A 19469-nucleotide genomic window follows, 5' to 3' on the forward strand; every position below is an offset into this window, starting at 1 on the left:
AGACCAATGACAGGAAACCCTGGGCAGAATTCTGGCCAATATCGCCAGAATGCGTTCAGGCAAGGTCAGGTTGAACCAATGGAAGTTGATAATATTCAGAGTAGTAGAAGTAATTTCCAACAGGCAGGACACCCTGACCCGCAGACTGGCCAAAATCGTTTAGTCTCAGTCAGGCAAAGCCAGGAAAGAACTTTTCAAAATAATGAAGGAAGGGAAATAAATAATTGCGTTTTTTTTACGAAACCACATCGGAGTGGTTGCCTAAAATAATTATGATAATTGACGGTAAAAAATATAATGCTCTTATAGATACCGGAGCAAGCTTTAGTTTAATAAATAATGAAGTTAATAATTTTCCTAAAACAAAACTAAGAAATCCAATAATATTTAGTACAATTACAAATGAAGATTCAATAAAATACGAAGTCATTACAAAAGCACCACAAGAATTTAATTTGCCAAACAATGCCAGAGTGAGATGGAAATCAGCTCCACTCATTGGACGAAATTATGATTTCATCATCGGAATGGATATATTAAAATTTTTGAACGCGAAAATAAATATTGAAGAAAGAAAAATTATTTTAAATGACAATGAAATTCAATTTATAAATAAACCTTTTAATTTTGAGCAAATTTATACGCTAGAAGGATCAGATTTAGAGAGATTAAAGCTAGTAACAAAGACATATTACAATCAGAATTATTAGAAGCTCGTAATAAACTAATGACGCTTATACCTAGACAAATTAGACAAAAAAGAGGACTAATAAATGCTATAGGAACATTATCAAAATGGACATTTGGTACAATGGACGATTACGACAGACAGACTATACAAAAACATTTTCTACAGACGGACGACACAGTAAATAAACAAATATCTATAAATAATCATTTTAATATAGCTATAGAACAAATTAAAAATATTGTAAAAAATGATCGAATGGAAATTGAAAAAAGTTTTAATGCAATAAATAAATTTAAAAATCAAGAATATCAAGAGCATATGTATTTACAACAAATTACAAAAATTCAATTGATAAAAAGTAAAATAGAACAAATACAAGATAATGTAGTTTCTGCTAAGTACGGATTAATACACCCAAATATTTTAACAAATAAAGAAATAACCAAATATAATATTGATTTTAATAAATTAAAATATTTACAACTCGGTATAGCAACTTTTAATAATACTTATTTAATTTTGGGTATAAAAATTCCAAAAATATTTATACAAGCAAAAATAAGAAAAATTATACCATTACCAAATAAAGAACAAAAAGAAATAGATGCTCAAATAGAAGAAGTTTTTACATATAAAAATAAAACTATGAGATTTGAAGAAAATAAACATTTTAGACAATTAAAACCGAGCACTCATTGTATAATAACACAAAATTGTAAACTTGTTACAAATAAAGACTTGGAAATTATACTTTTAGATGAAAAAACAATAATGGTTAAAAATTCAGTAAATTTATTTGTAAACAATACATGTAATAAAAATAATACTATTTTAAGTGGAAATTATATCATTCAATTTAATAATTGTTCAATAAAAATAAATGATTATTATTATTCAAACTTAATTGAAAATGTACAAGGAAATATTATGAGTTTGCGATACGATGATATACAAAATTTTACAGAAAAATTAACATTTGAACAAATAAATGAAGAAAATAAAATTAATTTTCAAAATATTTCAAACCTAAAAATTCATAATAAAATCATATACACATGTAATATTTTTCTCATAGTTATAATTGTCTTAATAATCATTTTGTGGAAAACAAAATTTAATAAAATTAAAATTAACTTGAATAATAGAATTCAGGAGAATTCTGGTCTAAAGGGGAGGGTAGTTACATATGCAAACCCCCAACCTACATAAAAAATGAGTTACCTGATAAAATTGATGAATTGCTTAAAGAAATTCAAAAGCCAGACAGTAACCCAATACCGTATCCGGTATTGGGCAAACCATAATATTTCCATTTAATTCAAGTAATAAGCAGAAATAATATTTAAGTCAAACGTTAGCATAGTAAGCAAAATTGTAAAATTAAGAAGTAAGTTCATTTAATGAAAACAAATAAAGAACGAGTCTGATCTGGGCATTTGATCGAAACACAACGTACACCTTTATTTAATTTTTTTAAAAAACCCCTGAACTCGGTAAAACACAAAATTCGCACGATACATGTTGTAGCCAATCCCACTCACGCACATTCACGAAAGGAAAACCAGTACTCACACACGAACTACTTTTAAGGACTCACGTTCACGCACGATTCACGACAATTCTCGTGATTCACGACAAATTCAGGAGCCTCACGACATTTTCCAAACGGAAATCAGCAAAGGTAACAACCTTCAAAAATAGAATATAGTTCGAGAGCTAAATTAATTTCATTTAACATACGAGTATGAATTAAATCTTGATTTTTTGTGAGCGTGACTACGCAGAAATTTTATTCACGCACATTCACGAACCGATTTTATTTCTCACGCACGCTCACGCACGACATATTTATTTTAGTCCCATTCACGCACATTCACGAGACTTGCTTTGGATTTTGTTCACGACTCACGTGATTCACGTGTGAATCACGCGTGTCACGAGAATTTCGTGTCACGCGCACACCTCTACTCCGGAGGTCAAATCTGGGGATCGGTTTATATGGGGGCTATATATAATTATGGACCGATGTGGACCAATTTTTGCATGGTTGTTAGAGATCATTCACGCACATTCACGAGACTTGCTTTGGATTTTGTTCACGACTCACGTGATTCACGTGTGAATCACGCGTGTCACGAGAATTTCGTGTCACGCGCACACCTCTACTCCGGAGGTCAAATCTGGGGATCGGTTTATATGGGGGCTATATATAATTATGGACCGATGTGGACCAATTTTTGCATGGTTGTTAGAGATCATATGCTGACACCATGTACCTAATTTCAACCGGATCGGATGAAATTTGCTTCTCTTAGAGGCTCCGCAAGCCAAATCTGGGGATCGGTTTATATGGGGGGCTATTAATTATGGACCGATGTGGACCAATTTTTGCATGGTCGTTAGAGATCATATGCTGACACCATGTACCTAATTTCAACCGGATCGGATGAAATTTGCTTCTCTTAGAGGCTCCGCAAGCCAAATCTGGGGATCGGTTTATATGGGGGCTATATATAATTATGGACTGATGTGGACCGATTTTTGCATGGTCGTTTGAGATCATATACCAACACCATGTACTAAATTTCAGCCGGATCGGATGAAATTTGCTTCTCTTAGAGGCTCGGCAAACCAAATCGGGGGATCGGTTTATATGGGGGCTATATATAATTATGGACCGATGTGGACCAATTTTTGCATGGTTGTTAGAGACGTAACACCATGTACAAAATTTCAGCCGGATCGGATGAAATTTGCTTCTCTTAGAGGATCGGCAAGCCAAATTTGGGGGTCCGTTTACATGGGGGCTATACGTAAAAGTGGCTAGCTAAATTATTATTAATAAATAGAAATAAAATTAAATAAATATAAAAATATAATGTTTGTAAAATTAGTCACATTGATGAAAAATTAAAACTAAACACATGTAGAAAAATACAATGTTATTAACAAAAAAATTTAGAAGCGTACAAAAAATATATATATTTATATATTAATTAATAAAAAAAATAAAACAATATAAAAAATAAAAAAAATAAAAACATATATTTTTACTCATAAACAGAGCAAACCAAAAGTTATATTAGTATCGATTAATACTTTCTACAAAAAAAATTACACTCTTAAATTTAATTAAAAATTAAAAAAAAAATAACATGCTGAATTCCCTTTATATAATATATTAATAGAATGTAACAGGCATGTAGAATCAGGATCATATATATTTTTGGGTGTTTTCAAAATTGCATAGGCGACGAAAACACCATGGATGACGATAAAGTCATATGGGGTGGGCATAGCCTATTGAGACATTAACATCTGTCTCACACATAAAGCCGAAATTTAAAAACGAATTTGAAATGTAACGGTCGATTAATCTCCAAATATTACACTTCAATTCCGACTCATTTTTTTAATCACACTTGTAACTGACAGTAACTCAATTTAAAATTAATGGTACTAAAATGTTTGTGATGCTTCAGCGGAAAAGAATCCCCCATCCGGCGAGCTAGGCCGTAGCCGAGACCATCGTACCAGTTCCGCGAATTCCATAAAGAGGTATGTCACATTGTCCAAAATTTTTCACTTTTTTAATTTCTTCCAATTGACTACGAACTTCGTTGCACAAAGAAGTATTGAAAAGCACTTGGTTTTTTCGTTGCATTTCAGGGTAGTGTTTTTCGAAATTTCCTCATATTATCTACAACACTTTTTCAATGATTTCGTCAACATCTTGGCAAATTGGAAGTAATTCGCAAACAATTTGAATATGTATTGAAGATGAGCTGTTTCAACTCAAGTTGAATTTATGTTGAAAAAAAACTATAGTTACCCTCAAACTGAACAGTTGTTGCATTTGAAAAACGCTCATGTGTTTATTGGAATGCTAGTGACACTGATTTGATGTAGTTCCTCTTCGGAAGGTTGTTTTCATGTCTCGTCTTGCAAACGATATGGATATGTTTATTAACTATATTAGTTTGAGATGTACCGGCCTTAAGGTGGGTATTAAGTTCGAGTTTAGCCGCTAAAATCGCTAAAGTGAAAACTAAATCATTACAAATTATATTATAACTTGATGGGGAATAGCCTAAAGCAAATTTTCACAAAGTTTGTATTCCTTAAATTGGATTAATTAAGAAAAGTAATCGTGAAAAATGACGATTTTAGCAGCTAAACGAACTTAATATCCACCTTTAGACAATGTGAAAGTAGTGTTATTAAGTTGAATAATCAACAGAGAGTTATTTCGTCGTTGAAGATAATTGTTCCTCAATCTTTGTTTGACGTCTTAATGAATGCATCTTTTTGGCCTCCTCGAATTTTTACCTCTGACAGATCGGCTTCACCTGTTAATTTTGAGACCTATTAAAATTAACTGACTCTATTTTGGTGGACTTAGTGTTTAGTTGTCTTTAGACTTATCGAAAGCTTTCAGTTAAGTGAATTTTATTCGGCTGGTAAGGAAGTTAAAAGAACTGTTTAAATTTCTATTTCAGCGTGTAGGTTTATACTCTCATATAGAAATATATAGGTAGAAGTCAATTTGTCAGTTTGAATGGCAACGAATCTAATGTCCTTCCAGTTCGATCTGGTGTTAGCCAAGGATCTGTCTTGTGGCCATTACTTTTTATATTTCACGTGTGTGATCTTCAAATATATACTTCTTCAAGAAAGTGTGAGACATTAATGTACGCCAAAGATACTACTTTTTAAGAGCGCCTGATGCTACACTGACAAAATAAAAATTTTTGTTTTGTTTTTATTAATTGCAGGAAGTATTTGGATATAAGTGTAGTTCTACAGTACCCGAAAGTATTGATCGAATAAAATATGACCTTAGTTAGTTGATAGAAACTAGAGATGTAAGGTGAACCATCGCTTGAAGGAGGAAAATATGCATACAAGAGGAATAGCATAAAAAGATGGCAGGCCGTGGAAGTATCACAAAGGACAACATTGTTGGAACATCTATACGGGCAACAATGCTATTGGATAATCAAACCGAAGGTTTGCATTGTAAGGAACGATATAGGTAAGCTTTACACTTAATATTCATATGAATTTTTATTAAAATGTATTATAATGAAATACATTTTAATTAAAAAAAGTAAAAGTGTCAAGACGCTGTTGACTCTTTTTCTTTTAGATGTGTGGATGAATGAAAAGTCTTGGTGGCTTTACAGAAGATTGAGTCAAAGTCAGTTGGCGTTGACAATATTCCAATTCACTTCATAAAGATGGTTTACCCGTTTACCCATGTTATAAATTCAACTTTTATGACTTCTGTCTTTCCTTCTTCGTGGAAGTCAGCGCGTGTTGTTGATCTGCTTAGGTCACGGAAGGTGGAAAGTCTGAACGATTACAGACCTATTTCTATTCTACCTGCCTTGTCCACGGTTATGGAACATTTGATAATAGACAGTATACTTGAAAGTGGAACTGTTAGTAAGGGACACAATACGACAACTTTGCTTCTTCGGGGAAGATGCTATTCGTGGGGAACTTAATGTGAATATATTGTGTACTCTGATTTATCTTGAATTATCTAAGGCGCTCAATTCGGTAAATTATGGGCGGATGATCTCCACACTTATTAACCATTTTACGTTTTCCATATCTGCATGTATGCTTATTTTTTTATATTTGAAGGGTTTGTTACGCCCAATGGATTATCGTCGTCCATGCTCGAACTTCACTCTGGGGTTCCTCAGGCAAATGAGCGTTAGAGACTGTTACGTTCTTGTGAGTCCTTCATTTATGCAAATGATGTTTTTCTTGTTCTTAGTGGTGATCGTTCTGCCCCTGATTTATTGGAAGAGACTATGTATTGTCATGGATCATTTTCTATCCATAAACTCATCGAAATCAAAGGCGAGTATGTTTGGCTTTGCGGAGCATGGTTTTCCCGATTTAAATGTGAGAATATTCAGTTTATTCAGTGCTTGATTCTTCTCTTAATTTTAAACATTACATTGATTCTGTATGTGGTCGTGTTTGGAGTGGTTTGCGAAGATTGTCCTCTACTAGTATTTACTTACTCGGATCTGTGAGACGTGGGATAGCCTACAGTATGTTGATGTTCAGGTGATGTATGGTCTCGAAGTGTACTCTGGTACGATTGGAAGATATATGTTCTCTATGAAGAGACATGTGAATTCCATTGTCCGTTTTGTATATTAGGCTCGAAGGCGTGACCACATCTCTTGTCATGTGAAGGATTTATTAGGATGTAGTTTCGAGGACTTTGTACGATATCCTATACCTTTTATAAAGAAGTCAGGGATCGTAAACCTCACGAACTGTGCAGGACCTTTGTGTTTAGTAGGTCAACACGTGAGTGTGCTACGCACTATTCTCACTATGTTTTTAATCTATTTGAAACAAAAAAGTTAAAATTACCCATTAAAATTAAAATGAAAAAATCGAGTTATAAATAAATTAATTAAAAAATTTCCTGTGTAGTTTGGTGCAGAAGCGATGAATTTAACATCCCAGCATAAAAAGAGCTTCCCCAATATGTGATCCGGAAGTAGTGCAAACTTGGAGCATCTCCAATGAATTTTGAAACAAAAAAGTTAATATTACCCATTACAATATGAAAAAAATCGAGTTATAAAAAATGAATTAAAAAATTTCCTGTGTAGTTTCGTTTAGTTTGTAGTTTAACGAGCACTTAGCCCAACTCAACATTGTGAAGAAAATAAAAATATTATGACAAAAATAGATTAAAAAATCCATTTTACATCGATATCTTACTCATCAAAACATTTTAAGGATTGGGTTAGATGATGCGTATTTTCGTATACTTGTGATAATCCTCTTGTACTTCGATTTAAGTAAAAATATCAATGCATCTAAATTGTTATCAGATAAACGCGGTCTTGTCATATTTTCTATTATCATAGCTTTTTATTTTATGTGCCACGAATTCCATTTCACATGAGCTCATTATTCAAAGAACCTTGACTTTTTAGGACTCGATTTTTGATGAAATTGTGCAGTTTAATATACCTCATGTATAATAAATTCTTACTCAAGGTGTACCATGTTAATAAACTCAATTTGTCGGTTATGAAATCTAAGGGCTGTTTACAATGAGTGAAGACTCCAAATTATTAATAGACAATCACAATCATAAATGCCCATTTTAATAAATTGGATTTTTTTCGAGATTCCGAAAAATCCCGGGATTCAAAATAAAAAATTCCGGGATTTGGGATAAATCCCGGGATTTGTCCCGGGTGACAGCCCTAGTTGACACCAGAGAACGGCTGCGATCTACCGCGACCCAAAGATTATAAAAGAGGAAGATGGGAGATTGGCTTGCGTCATACCAAATGTTGCATTTACCAGATTAGTTTAATACATGTAAAATGGTTTGATGTGCTCAGTAGCCAATCTTCCTCTTTTATAATCTTGAGTGAAGACTCCAAGATTAGTTTAATACATGTTTGTAATCTTTTAGTTGTTTTTCGTTTTTATTTTTTAAATGAAAAATGCAACTTTCTTAATGAAACAATGTTAAATTTTAGGCAACAACAAAAAAAATTACATTTTCCCCTTCATGGAAATTTATTTCGTGCTCTTAATTTCTTTTTATTTGCATTTTAATGCTATGTCAATACTTGTCGTATACGCGTTTGGTTCGAGTATTAAACTAATGTGGTAAATGGTTTGATGTGCTCAGTAGCCAATCTCCCATCTTCCTCTTTTATAATCTTTGATTGCTACGATGCCGATTGGTTTAACACCGCAAAACACTGCAAACGAACATAGGTATATACTGGTGGTGTTTTTTTTTTTTTTTGTCTTAAGATCGCATGGTAATTGGTGTCGTACTCACTGCCACCGAAATTTTGTGGTTAAGATTGCAATACGAAAAAAAGGCCACCGGTTGCAGTACTCTGGTTGGCACCATAAAAGAACACCTTAGCACACGAATACAAATAAAGAACTCTGGTTGAAATCTGAATTTTTTATTATTTTTATATTTTCTAAAAAATTATTTTTGTGTTATACATCGTTTTTATTATGTTTTTTTTTTCGTCATATCAACAATCAACAAAAAATTAAAAAATATCGCAATTTGCTAAACCTTCTCAAAAATTGGCATATATAGTATGAATGGGTTTAAACGGTCGGAAATTATTTGTTGTGCAACATTTAACATTGTTGTCATTTGCTTTTGACTCAATGGAGATGTACCATCCAATTCGGCGTCTTCAAACTTTTTTGGTGGTCTTCCACGTTCTTCAATTCTCACATCAAAATCATTATTTCTGAACCGTTGAAACCATCTTTTGCATGTTGCTTCTGAGAGTGCATGATCACCATATGCCTCGACAAGCATTCGATGCGACTTTCTTTTCTTCGAATGAAAAGAAAAATTTATTGCTTTCCGCAAATCATCACTTTCTGGTTGAACAAATGTGATGTCGTTTGTTCAATGACTTGATCAAGATATATTTAGGAAGGTAGTTTCAAGCTATCAGGTGAATACAATTTTTTAATTTGAGCAGAACTTTTATTGTCGGTATTTGCTTAATGGCATAATATTTGCTTAATGTTCAATGACTTGATCAAGATATATTTAGGAAGGTAGTTTCAAGCTACCAGGTGACTATAATTTTTTCATTTGAGCAGAACTTTGGTTGTCGGCATTTGCTTAATGGCATAGGCGTAGCTAAAGGGGTTTTATGAATTTGTCATCTCCCCCTACCAAATACCATGCAATATTTCTTCAAACTATGATTACATATTATTGAATTAAATGTTCTAGTTTCTTCCCATCTGCACGAATTTTTTTTCTCTTTTTGTGGTATCTTCACAATGAGCACATATTGTAGCTTTTACCCCTTACGAAAATGTTGCTATCTACGCCAAAGTTTAATTGGTAATTGTGACAAATAAAAATTAAAATTCAAAATAAAATTATTTTATACCAAAAATTTTGAAATTTTCAATTTGCTTTAAATTTATGACAGAAAAGTATCGAAATAAATTGTCCTCTTAGTTGACGGTAAGAATTACTTCAATTATTCTTGTAAATCGTAAAACGTTTCCTCATACTTCGAAAGATACATCGATACATTTCCAGATTTTCTCTATTTTAAATTTCCCAATTGCTGAAAATAATGTTTAACAAGTGGGAAATTTAATTCAATTTGACTGACAATCAAAGTTTCAATATGGCGACTGACATTTCGGGTCTAAGGATATTAAAAATAGTTTTTGAAGTCAAATCTACACCGAAAATGTTTTGTTATTCATAACAGCAACAAGTAAGTAAAGTAGAAAGTCGGGCGGGGCCGACTATATCATACCCTAAACCACCCTTACTGAATTAGTAATAATAAACATTTGTGTGGTAACATTGATATAGGTCTGGGAGATAAACCGCAGTTGCATATTTAAGAAAATTAAGGGTACATGTTTATGGGTGCTTTGTCTCAATCCCACTATAGCCCATAGTTAATGTTGCCAGGGAAAATGTTCGGTTTACCCTACAAGGACAAAAAAAGTTCCCTACTTTCCCATACAATTTTCCCTACAATATTTTTCGTTAAATTTAAAAAAATTTACAAAACACAAATGGTTCTAAGTACTTTATTATCATAAAACATGAGTATGCAACGTATATAACTTAGAATATTAATTTGTATTACCACCACGGTTGACACAGTTGGTAGAATTGTACCCAAAATAGTAATCTTTTTTTTTTTGTTAAATCTCTATAAAAATAAAATTTTGACAATAAATTCTATAGAAATAAAATTTTGAGAAAAAATTCCAACGTCCAGTGAGGAGGCGTGATGGCGTGATGTATGTCCAACAACATTTTCCTGGAAATCAGATGGTTGAACTATGTTCTGGCGGTGCAACAGAGGCTCAACGGTCATTTCCTATCGAGGAAATTGTATCGGAATCTAGAATAAAATGGGCTATAAATACCCAGCAAAAAAGAGCTTCCAAAAAGTAGTTTGGATCCCCAATTTGTGATCCGGAAGTAGTGCAAACTTGGATCATCTCCAATGAATTTTAAAGGGTGATACGGTCAAAATTTGGTCAATATAAACTTGACGTATTTCTTTCAATTTTGCATTTAAAAACCCTGAACCCTCATTTTGAAGGTGTGTGTGTGTAGAATGTTGCTCCTATTTTGATTTTGGAATTCACTCTTCGTCGTCAAAATGCCGTCCAAGCAAGAAGAGCAGCGTATCAAAATTTTGCTCGCGCATCGCGAAAATCCGAGCTGCTCGCACGCAAAGCTGGCAAAATCGCTAAAAGTTGCCAAATCAACCGTTACAAATGTAATTAAAGTGTTTGGGGAACGTTTGTCGACAGCCAGGAAGTCTGGATCGAGGGGAAATAGAAAACCGGAAGGCGCTGAGACGACAAAGAGAGTTGCCGGTAGTTTCAAGCGAAACCCTAACCTGTCTCTCCGAGATGCCGCAAATAAGCTGGGTGTATCGTCTACAACCGTGCATCGAGCCAAAAAAACGAGCCGGACTATCGACTTACAAGAAGGTAGTGACTCCAAATCGCGATGATAAAGAAAATACGACGGCCAAAGCGCGATCCCGGAGGCTGTACACGACGATGCTGACGAAGTTTGACTGCGTGGTAATGGACGACGAAACCTACGTCAAAGCCGACTACAAGCAGCTTCCTGGACAGGAATTTTATACGACAAAAGGAAGGGGAAAGGTAGCAGATATTTTCAAGCACATAAAACTGTCAAAGTTCGCAAAGAAATATCTGGTTTGGCAAGCCATCTGTACCTGTGGCTTTAAAAGCAGCATTTTCATAGCTTCCGGGACTGTCAACCAAGAAATTTACGTGAAAGAGTGTTTGAATAAACGTCTGCTGCCTTTCCTGAAGAAACACGGTTGTTCCGTACTGTTTTGGCCGGATTTGGCATCTTGCCATTACGGTAAAAAGGCCATTGAGTGGTACGCCGCCAACAACGTGCAGGTGGTTCCCAAGGACAAGAACCCTCCCAACACGCCAGAGCTCCGCCCAATTGAGAAATACTGGGCTATTGTCAAGCGGAACCTAAAGAAGACCAAAAAAACTGCTAAGGACGAGCAGCAGTTCAAGGCAAACTGGCTTTCTGCGGCGAAGAAGGTGGACAATGTGGCTGTACAAAATCTGATGGCAGGTGGCAAGCGTGAGGCCCGGCAATTCGGATTTGGAAAAGCGAAAGCCTAACTGAATATTTTTCCTGAATTTTATACTAATTGAACTTGAAAAAGAAATTTAATTTGATTTTTTAAATAAACGATTTCACCGATTTACACGCGTTTCCCCTTGACCAAATTTTGACCGTATCACCCTTTACATGGGCTTATCATAGGACGGAAGTACTCCATATTTAGATCCTTTGAATTGCTTTAGAAGTTGTGCCTTGGAAGTCATTTGGATGATGAAATTTAAAAAACTAAAAAACAAAAGTTCTTTTTTTCCAATTCCACTTTTTAAATTTATCAGTATTTTTGTTTTGTTTTAATTTTTACAAATTGAAAAACTTCTTAGCTTCCACCGGTGGATGAACCTGGGTCCATTGGCACCATACCAGAATGCCTTAGCACACTCAGCCACAAACGCCATTGAACATGATGCATAAAAATGTATACTCAAATGTTTGTGATATGAACCTAATATGACACCACGGCATAACATTCTAACTACTTCCTGAGATGTTCTTTATTATTATGAATGAAAAAATAAAGAACGCTGGTTAAAAACTTACCAGCGGCAATTGTTTTATTAAATATTTTTCAAAAAAAAATGTATGTTATGCATCGCTTTTATTTGTTTCTTTTTTATTTTTGTGGATATATATTTTTTCTGTTGAAATTCAACAAAAAAATTCAAATTATCGTAATTTGCAAAACCTTCTCAAAAGAACTTCCATGGAAGTGTAATAAATCAAACGGCACACGTTCAAATCCCAGCGGGGATTATTTTATTTTTATTATTTGTTTACTTTTTTATTGATTTTCTATTCTTTTTTGTGAAATTTAATTGTCCAAAACTCAAATTTCACTCAAAATGGGCGGAATTACATACTTTCTATGGCTTACCCAAAAGGATTGCATCGGAAGTGAAAAAAAGGGGATCCCGGGATGCGATTTAAAGGAAATGTTTCTGGACTTGTCCAAAAGGACTACATCGGAAGAGGAAAAACTTGATGTGGGATTCCGGGATGCGCTTGAAAAGAAATGTTCCATTTTTTTTGTTTTTGGTAGTTTTGGACCATTCAAATCCCCGGGATGTATCAGATGGTTGAACTATGTTCTGGCGGTGCAACAGAGGCTCAGCAGTCATTTCCTATCGAGGAAATTGTATCGGAATCTAGAATAAAATGGGCTATAAATAGTTTTGGACCATGCAAATCCCCGGGACATGATGTACTTACTCCGGCGGAGTTATCCCATGGGTTTTGGCGATATATAAAGGATGTATCTACGTAGCATATATTCCAGGAAAGTGGAAGGAAACAAATATCGTTTTCATCACATGGTTGAACTATGTTCTGGCGGTGCAACAGAGGATCAGCAGTCATTTCCTATCGAGGAAATTGTATCGGAATCTAGAATAAAATGGGCTATAAATAGTTTTGGACAATTCAAATCCCCGGGACTTAATCAGGTGGAGTAATCCCATGGATTTTGGCGATATATAAAGGATGTATCAACGTAGCATATATTCCAGGAAAGTGGAAGGAAACATATAAATACGGTATGCAACTTTTGAAAAAAGAGAGGCCACTTGCAACGATTGTGTTTTATAGAGAGAGAGGGAGGAAAACTGAAACAAATATCGGACAGTGAATGCAGTGGAAAGGAAGAATCGGAGCAAGAAGTCTTTAAGCTGGAAAGTAATGGGCAAGAATCCAACATACTACGCGATAAAATTGTATGCACAGTAGAAGTGAACGATCGTAACATTACATTTGAAGTAGATACGGGAGCGCCTGTGACCATAATAAGCCTTGCTGATGCTTATAAATATTTATCAAAGAAAATAAGAATAGATGCGCCAGATTTGGAACTTTATTGTTATTGTAAGACACCGATTGATAGCGCTGGTTATATTTGGGTGAAAGTAAGATCACAAGGTTAAATCCTATCTTTTATTTTAGAACTAGCATCGATTCAAGGTTGCTCTCGAAACGACAAAATGCTTACTCGAAGGGCGGGTCTACTGAGACCGCATTACATGAACTAGGTTAGGTGGCAGCCCGATGTATCAGGCTCACTTAGACTATTCAGACCATTGTGATACCACATTGGTGCTGCCCGACTCCATGTTAAGCTCATTGACAAGGGACATCCTTTTTATAGCCGAGTCCGAACGGCGTTCCAAATTGCACTGAAAGCACTTAGAGAAGCTTTGAAACACTCAGGAAAACTGAAACAAATATCGGACAGTGAATGCAGTGGAAAGGAAGAAATCGGTTCGTGAATGTGCGTGAATAAAATTTCTGCGTAGTCACGCTCACGAAAAAATCAAGATTTAATTCATACTCGTATGTTAAATGAAATTAATTTAGCTCTCGAACTATATTCTATTTTTGAAGTTTGTTACCTTTGCTGATTTCCGTTTGGAAAATGTCGTGAGGCTCGTGAATTTGTCGTGAATCACGAGAATTGTCGTGAATCGTGCGTGAACGTGAGTCCTTAAAAGTAGTTCGTGCGTGAGTGTGCGTGAGTACTGGTTTTCATTTCGTGAATGTGCGTGAGTGGGATTGGCTACAACATGTATCGTGCGTGAGCGTGCGTGAATAAACATTTTGCTTCGTGAATGTGAGTGAAATTTCAGTCCCGCGCACACCTCTAGTAGATACGGAAGCGCCTGTGACCATAATAAGCCTTGCTGATGCTTATAAATATTTATCAAAGAAAATAAGAATACATGAGCCAGATTTGGAACTTTATTCTTATTGTAAGACACCGATTGATTTTGCTGGTTATATTTGGGTGAAAGTAAGATTACAAGGTTAAATCCTATCTTTTATTTCGGAAAGCAAAATTAATTTTGAGCCCTACAAAATAACAAACTCATAGGGTTCAAAACTAATTTTGCTTATATTTTAGTCATGTAATACAATTTTATTTGACATTATTAGCTTTGGTACCTTGTCACTGAGCTAAACATAGAAGCACTCAGTGATAAGAAAGAAGTTCACAAGAGGGATATGGACTGAATGGTCTATGTGAGCCTGGAATATCGGGCTGGCACCAGAGATGGTCTGTCGTAAACTGTAAGGTATTTGACATACATTTACGACGTATTTTATCATACGTAAAAAACGTCGTAAACCTCCGTAACATAAGTAGTTTTTGACAATATAAATTTTTTTAAAGTATAACTTTTTAGAACCACTTATTTAAAACTTTTTTAGAATTATTCTATTTAGTATGATAAGTTTATGTTAGGTATAGTGGCAACCGATATTTCAGGCTTACTTAGACTATTCAGTCCATTGTGATACTAAACATGTCTCTTATCTCTGAGTGCTACCCGATTCTTGGTTATCTCAATGACAAATGATAATCCATGGTGTTTGATCGAAACTTATATGAAAATTGGGGTTGTATATAAATCTAAATCAACGTGGTTGTATTTTGCTAAAACAATTTTCACAGTTTCAAAAGTTTGAAAACGAGTTGCATTCAGACGTTTTTCAAATCCCCGATTCTCTGGAAAAAAATTACAATTTAAATGTGAGTAAAAATTTCAAAATATTATTATAAAAATTTCTAAAATTCAATATGGCGTTTTCATTGCTTCAAAATATTTTCTTATTAAAAAGAGTTTGAAATCCAATCTAAGGATCCTGTAATTATTTTTGACAATTACTACGTTTTTTACGTTTTATACAAGCATATGACGTTTTCGACGTTTACAACTTTTTCACAGTAGAAAACCCAAAAAATAGCTACTCGAATCATCTCTGGCTGCCACAATACCCACCTAACCTAACTTTGTATTACGAGATAAATGAAAATTGAATTTACCATTTTTAGGTATGAATGGCGGAATCTTTTAACGTTATTGGATAACAAGCCCGAGCATATTCGACAGCTAGCACTTGAGGGTGGTTTGAAAAATTCAAAGTTCCGTAGTATTTATTGGTCACTGCTTTTACGGGTTCTGAACGAAGATCATGTATCCTGGCCGGAGCAAAGAAAACTACAGAGAGAACGGTACGTAGAGATTTTCGTTTAACGGTATTAACGGACAGCAAAATTGTAAAAAAAATAAAAATCATAACTGTATTTCAGTTATGAAATTTTGAGGCAGGAGTTTGCAAAAAATCCCCGTCAAACTGATCAACATGACCAAGACAATCCACTTTCGCAATCATCGAAGGTAAGTTTAGTTTTTGAATTAGATATGATGAATATTAATAGTGTGTACTGCTTACTACATATAATTTATTACGTTTTAATTCAAATTTGCCTTTAATATTTTTTGTGTGCGTTTGTTAAATGAACTAAAGAAGAGAAAATGTGCATACAAATGAAGCATAATGATTAACGTAATTCGTATTTCTCGCAAAATAGTCCATAATTTCTTAAAAAACCTGTATTAAGTTCGAGTTTAGCCGCTAAAATCGCCATTTTTCACGATTACTTTTCTTAATTAATCCACTTTAAGGAATACAAACTTTGTGAAAATGTGCTTTGGGCTCATTAAGTTATAATAAAATTTGCAACAAGTATGCATAATTTTATGCCTTTTTTACTGATTTAGTTTTCACTTTAGCGATTTTAGCGGCTAAACTCGAACTTAATACCCATCTTAAGTGAAAAATATTAATTTTGTCTAATAAGTGAAAAATATTTATTTTTTATTTTATTTATTGATTTGGTAAAGCTAGTACGACAATATCTTAAATCTTATAATTGAACTAAAGAAGGGAAAATGTGCATACAAATGAAGCATAATGATTAACGTAATTCGTATTTCTCGCAAAATAGTTCATAATTTCTTTAAAAACTTTTAAGGTGGGTATTAAGTTCGAGTTTAGCCGCTAAAATCGCCATTTTCACGATTACTTTTCTTAATTATTCCAATTTAAGGAATACAAACTTTGTGAAAATTTGCTTTGGGCTTATTAAGTTATAATAACATTTGCAACAAATATGTATAATTTTATGCCTTTTTTACTGACTTAATTTTCACTTTAGATATTTTAGCGGCTAAACTCAAACTTAATACCCATCTTAAGTGAAAAAAAAAATAATTTTGTCTAATAAGTGAAAAATATTTATTTTTTATTTTATTTATTGATTTGGTAAAGCTAGTACGACAAGATCTTAAATCTTATAATTGAAAGTACCAGTTTATCATATTCCAAATGTTCTTCTAGTTCACTCTTACTATTTTTGGGATTCGTACGAAAATTTTCTTCTGCTTTAGTTCATATTGAACTTATGTGTACGGTGATTGAACTTTATACCCGCGTTTAGTTCTTAACATGTTTGAGACATACTTAAAAAGGAAATTTGAATTGGGCTGTTGAAAACAAACAAATATTGTTTTGCAATAAAAATAAGTTAAATTTATCGTTAGTTCAACTACGGACCTTTTTATGTGCAAATATAAAGAATTGTCTCTCTTATAGCCTTGTTATCTTTCGGTTCATTTTCTTCTAGTTGGTCTTTATTCTTACGTTAGAATATCATCTTTACGAGCATGAAGAGAAATCGGACGTTTTTAAACGGTTGGTACTTTTTCGCAGAAAGAGAATCACTATAAAACATGATGTTTAAAAACTGTGCCCTATTTTCATCTATATATTTTTAATTACTTAACTTATCAAAACTGTTCCATAACCTCTATAGGTGAGTAATATGTTCGGGTTTCGAGTTGAAAATCATTTTATTTTCGCAATTACTTTTCCTGAAATAATCAAAATTTGAAATGAAAGCAAACAATTCCCGTAAAGTCAAGCCGAAATCTAGATGAACAAGAAACTACGCATCGATTGAGTTAATTTATCTGCGAACATAGTACTTACCTTATTTTCGAATTCAGGAGATGAAAATACTTATATATGTACAATTGAAAAAAATTATTTTGTAAGGTAGTGTTATTTATAGGAATTGTATTGAACGAGGTCATCAAAGGTGACCAATAAAATAGGTACTTTTAGCAAAAAATTAAAGTGATTCATACTAAACGGATATATTGTTCTCTTAAGGCCGTATTTAGTTGGCATTATTTCGCTAGATTAGGTTGTAATGTTTAAATACTCACATTTAAGGTGATCTTGGTCAATTGTGATACATTTCGGGAACAGTTTAGATTAGCTATAGTGGCAGCCCGTAATATCAGGCTCACTGTTTACACTGTGATACCACAGTGTTGAACTTCCAGCAAAAAAATATGCAGTAAAAACTTGCAAGACAGTAAGAGTATTTTTGTTGTCACAGAATCCGGATTTTGATCGGAAAATCATCTTGACAAATGAGGCTCATTGCCACCTCGGCGCCTATGTCAAAATGCAAAATTTTTTTATATGATGGTCCTCCATTCCGCAAATGAAGTTGGATTACCAGTTAAGTTTTATGGTTGGAACTGGTTGGTGTTCATCTGGACAACGTTTATTTTTAATAATTACGTTCAACACAAGCAACCAAACCGTTGCTCTTTTGCAGGAAACATTTCCGGGTCGGGAAACATTTTCTGCAAATTAGCCACCAAATACTTGCGATTTTCATTCTTGCTGTCGGACCATGTGAAAGAACGTCATCAAACCACCTCAAATTCGTGAGACTATCGAGAACAAAGGGGCTACCCACTTTCCGTTTGGTTATGCAAAATTACATGAAATATATTTCGTTAATACTTTCTGCTTTACATTTACAAACAAACATCCGAATATCTAAAAAAAAATATTTTTTTTCGGATACGAAAATATCAGCTCGTATTAGAAAATCATTTACAAAAAATGTAGTCGTTTTAGAAAATCCTCATTGAGTTTGGTTTTGCACGTGAAATGAAAAAGGGCTTTATAGGTGACTACCGAAAAAATGATAACCACATTTTCATAGTGATTTGGTGTATAAAAATCTCTCTGTAAAAACCCCGATCTCCGTGTGGATCAATTATTAAATAGGGCGACTTGTTCCCAAATGTTTTTAATGTTTAAAGTTATTTAATGTGTACCATTTGACTATTTTTGGCTTCTTGCATAATTAATTCTACTTTCAAGTACACTGGAGTGAATTTATAATTTTATTCGGATCATCAGAAAATTTCAGCAAACCACGGACTTTTCAGCAGTATGTCTGCTGTTCCAAAATAACAGATCGTTTGATGTTTTAGCAAAAAAAACTGCTAAAACAGCAGATTTTTGTTTGCAACAGTCCGTGTTTGCTATTAACAGCAGTAATTTTTCTAGTATATATATCTTATATATGAAGGATAATTTGGGTTTATTGAATTGTTGTCCAGTTTTCATCGATTTGACTAGTTTTGTTACATAGAAAAAAATCCGCAGTTAAAATTACGTTAAATGTAATATATTTTCGACGCAAAAAATATTTTTTTGTAGTTAAATTTTATTGGTTTTTTTCGGAATCTTCCACTGGCACATACACCCAGAAAAAAGTGACCCCTTCTTTAAGTTAAAATGAACTCATTGTGAAGAAAGTTGAACTTCGTATAGCGCCAAAGACATTTTTATTTGTTTGAACGATGTGATTTTCATAGAAATTAGGTAGAATGCATTCCATATATTAGTTAACATTTTCCT

The 19469-nt window shown here is 33.7% G+C and overlaps 1 protein-coding gene across 2 annotated transcripts in view; it reads left to right on the top strand.

Annotated features, from left to right (window-relative positions):
• TBC1D5 (TBC1 domain family member 5) overlaps positions 1 to 19469 on the top strand; it is a 69724-nt gene that overhangs the window by 18146 nt on the left and 32109 nt on the right. For both annotated transcript variants that reach the window (XM_075298714.1, XM_075298721.1), the window contains exons 2-4: positions 5467 to 5726; positions 15730 to 15909; positions 15988 to 16075. In XM_075298714.1, the coding sequence (XP_075154829.1) occupies positions 5617 to 5726; positions 15730 to 15909; positions 15988 to 16075 (378 nt within the window). In that variant the 5' untranslated portion in view covers positions 5467 to 5616. The remainder of the gene's footprint in view (positions 1 to 5466; positions 5727 to 15729; positions 15910 to 15987; positions 16076 to 19469) is intronic.

Source organism: Haematobia irritans, chromosome 1 (assembly GCF_050003625.1).
Source record: "Haematobia irritans isolate KBUSLIRL chromosome 1, ASM5000362v1, whole genome shotgun sequence".
NCBI classification, from domain to species: domain Eukaryota; kingdom Metazoa; phylum Arthropoda; class Insecta; order Diptera; family Muscidae; genus Haematobia; species Haematobia irritans.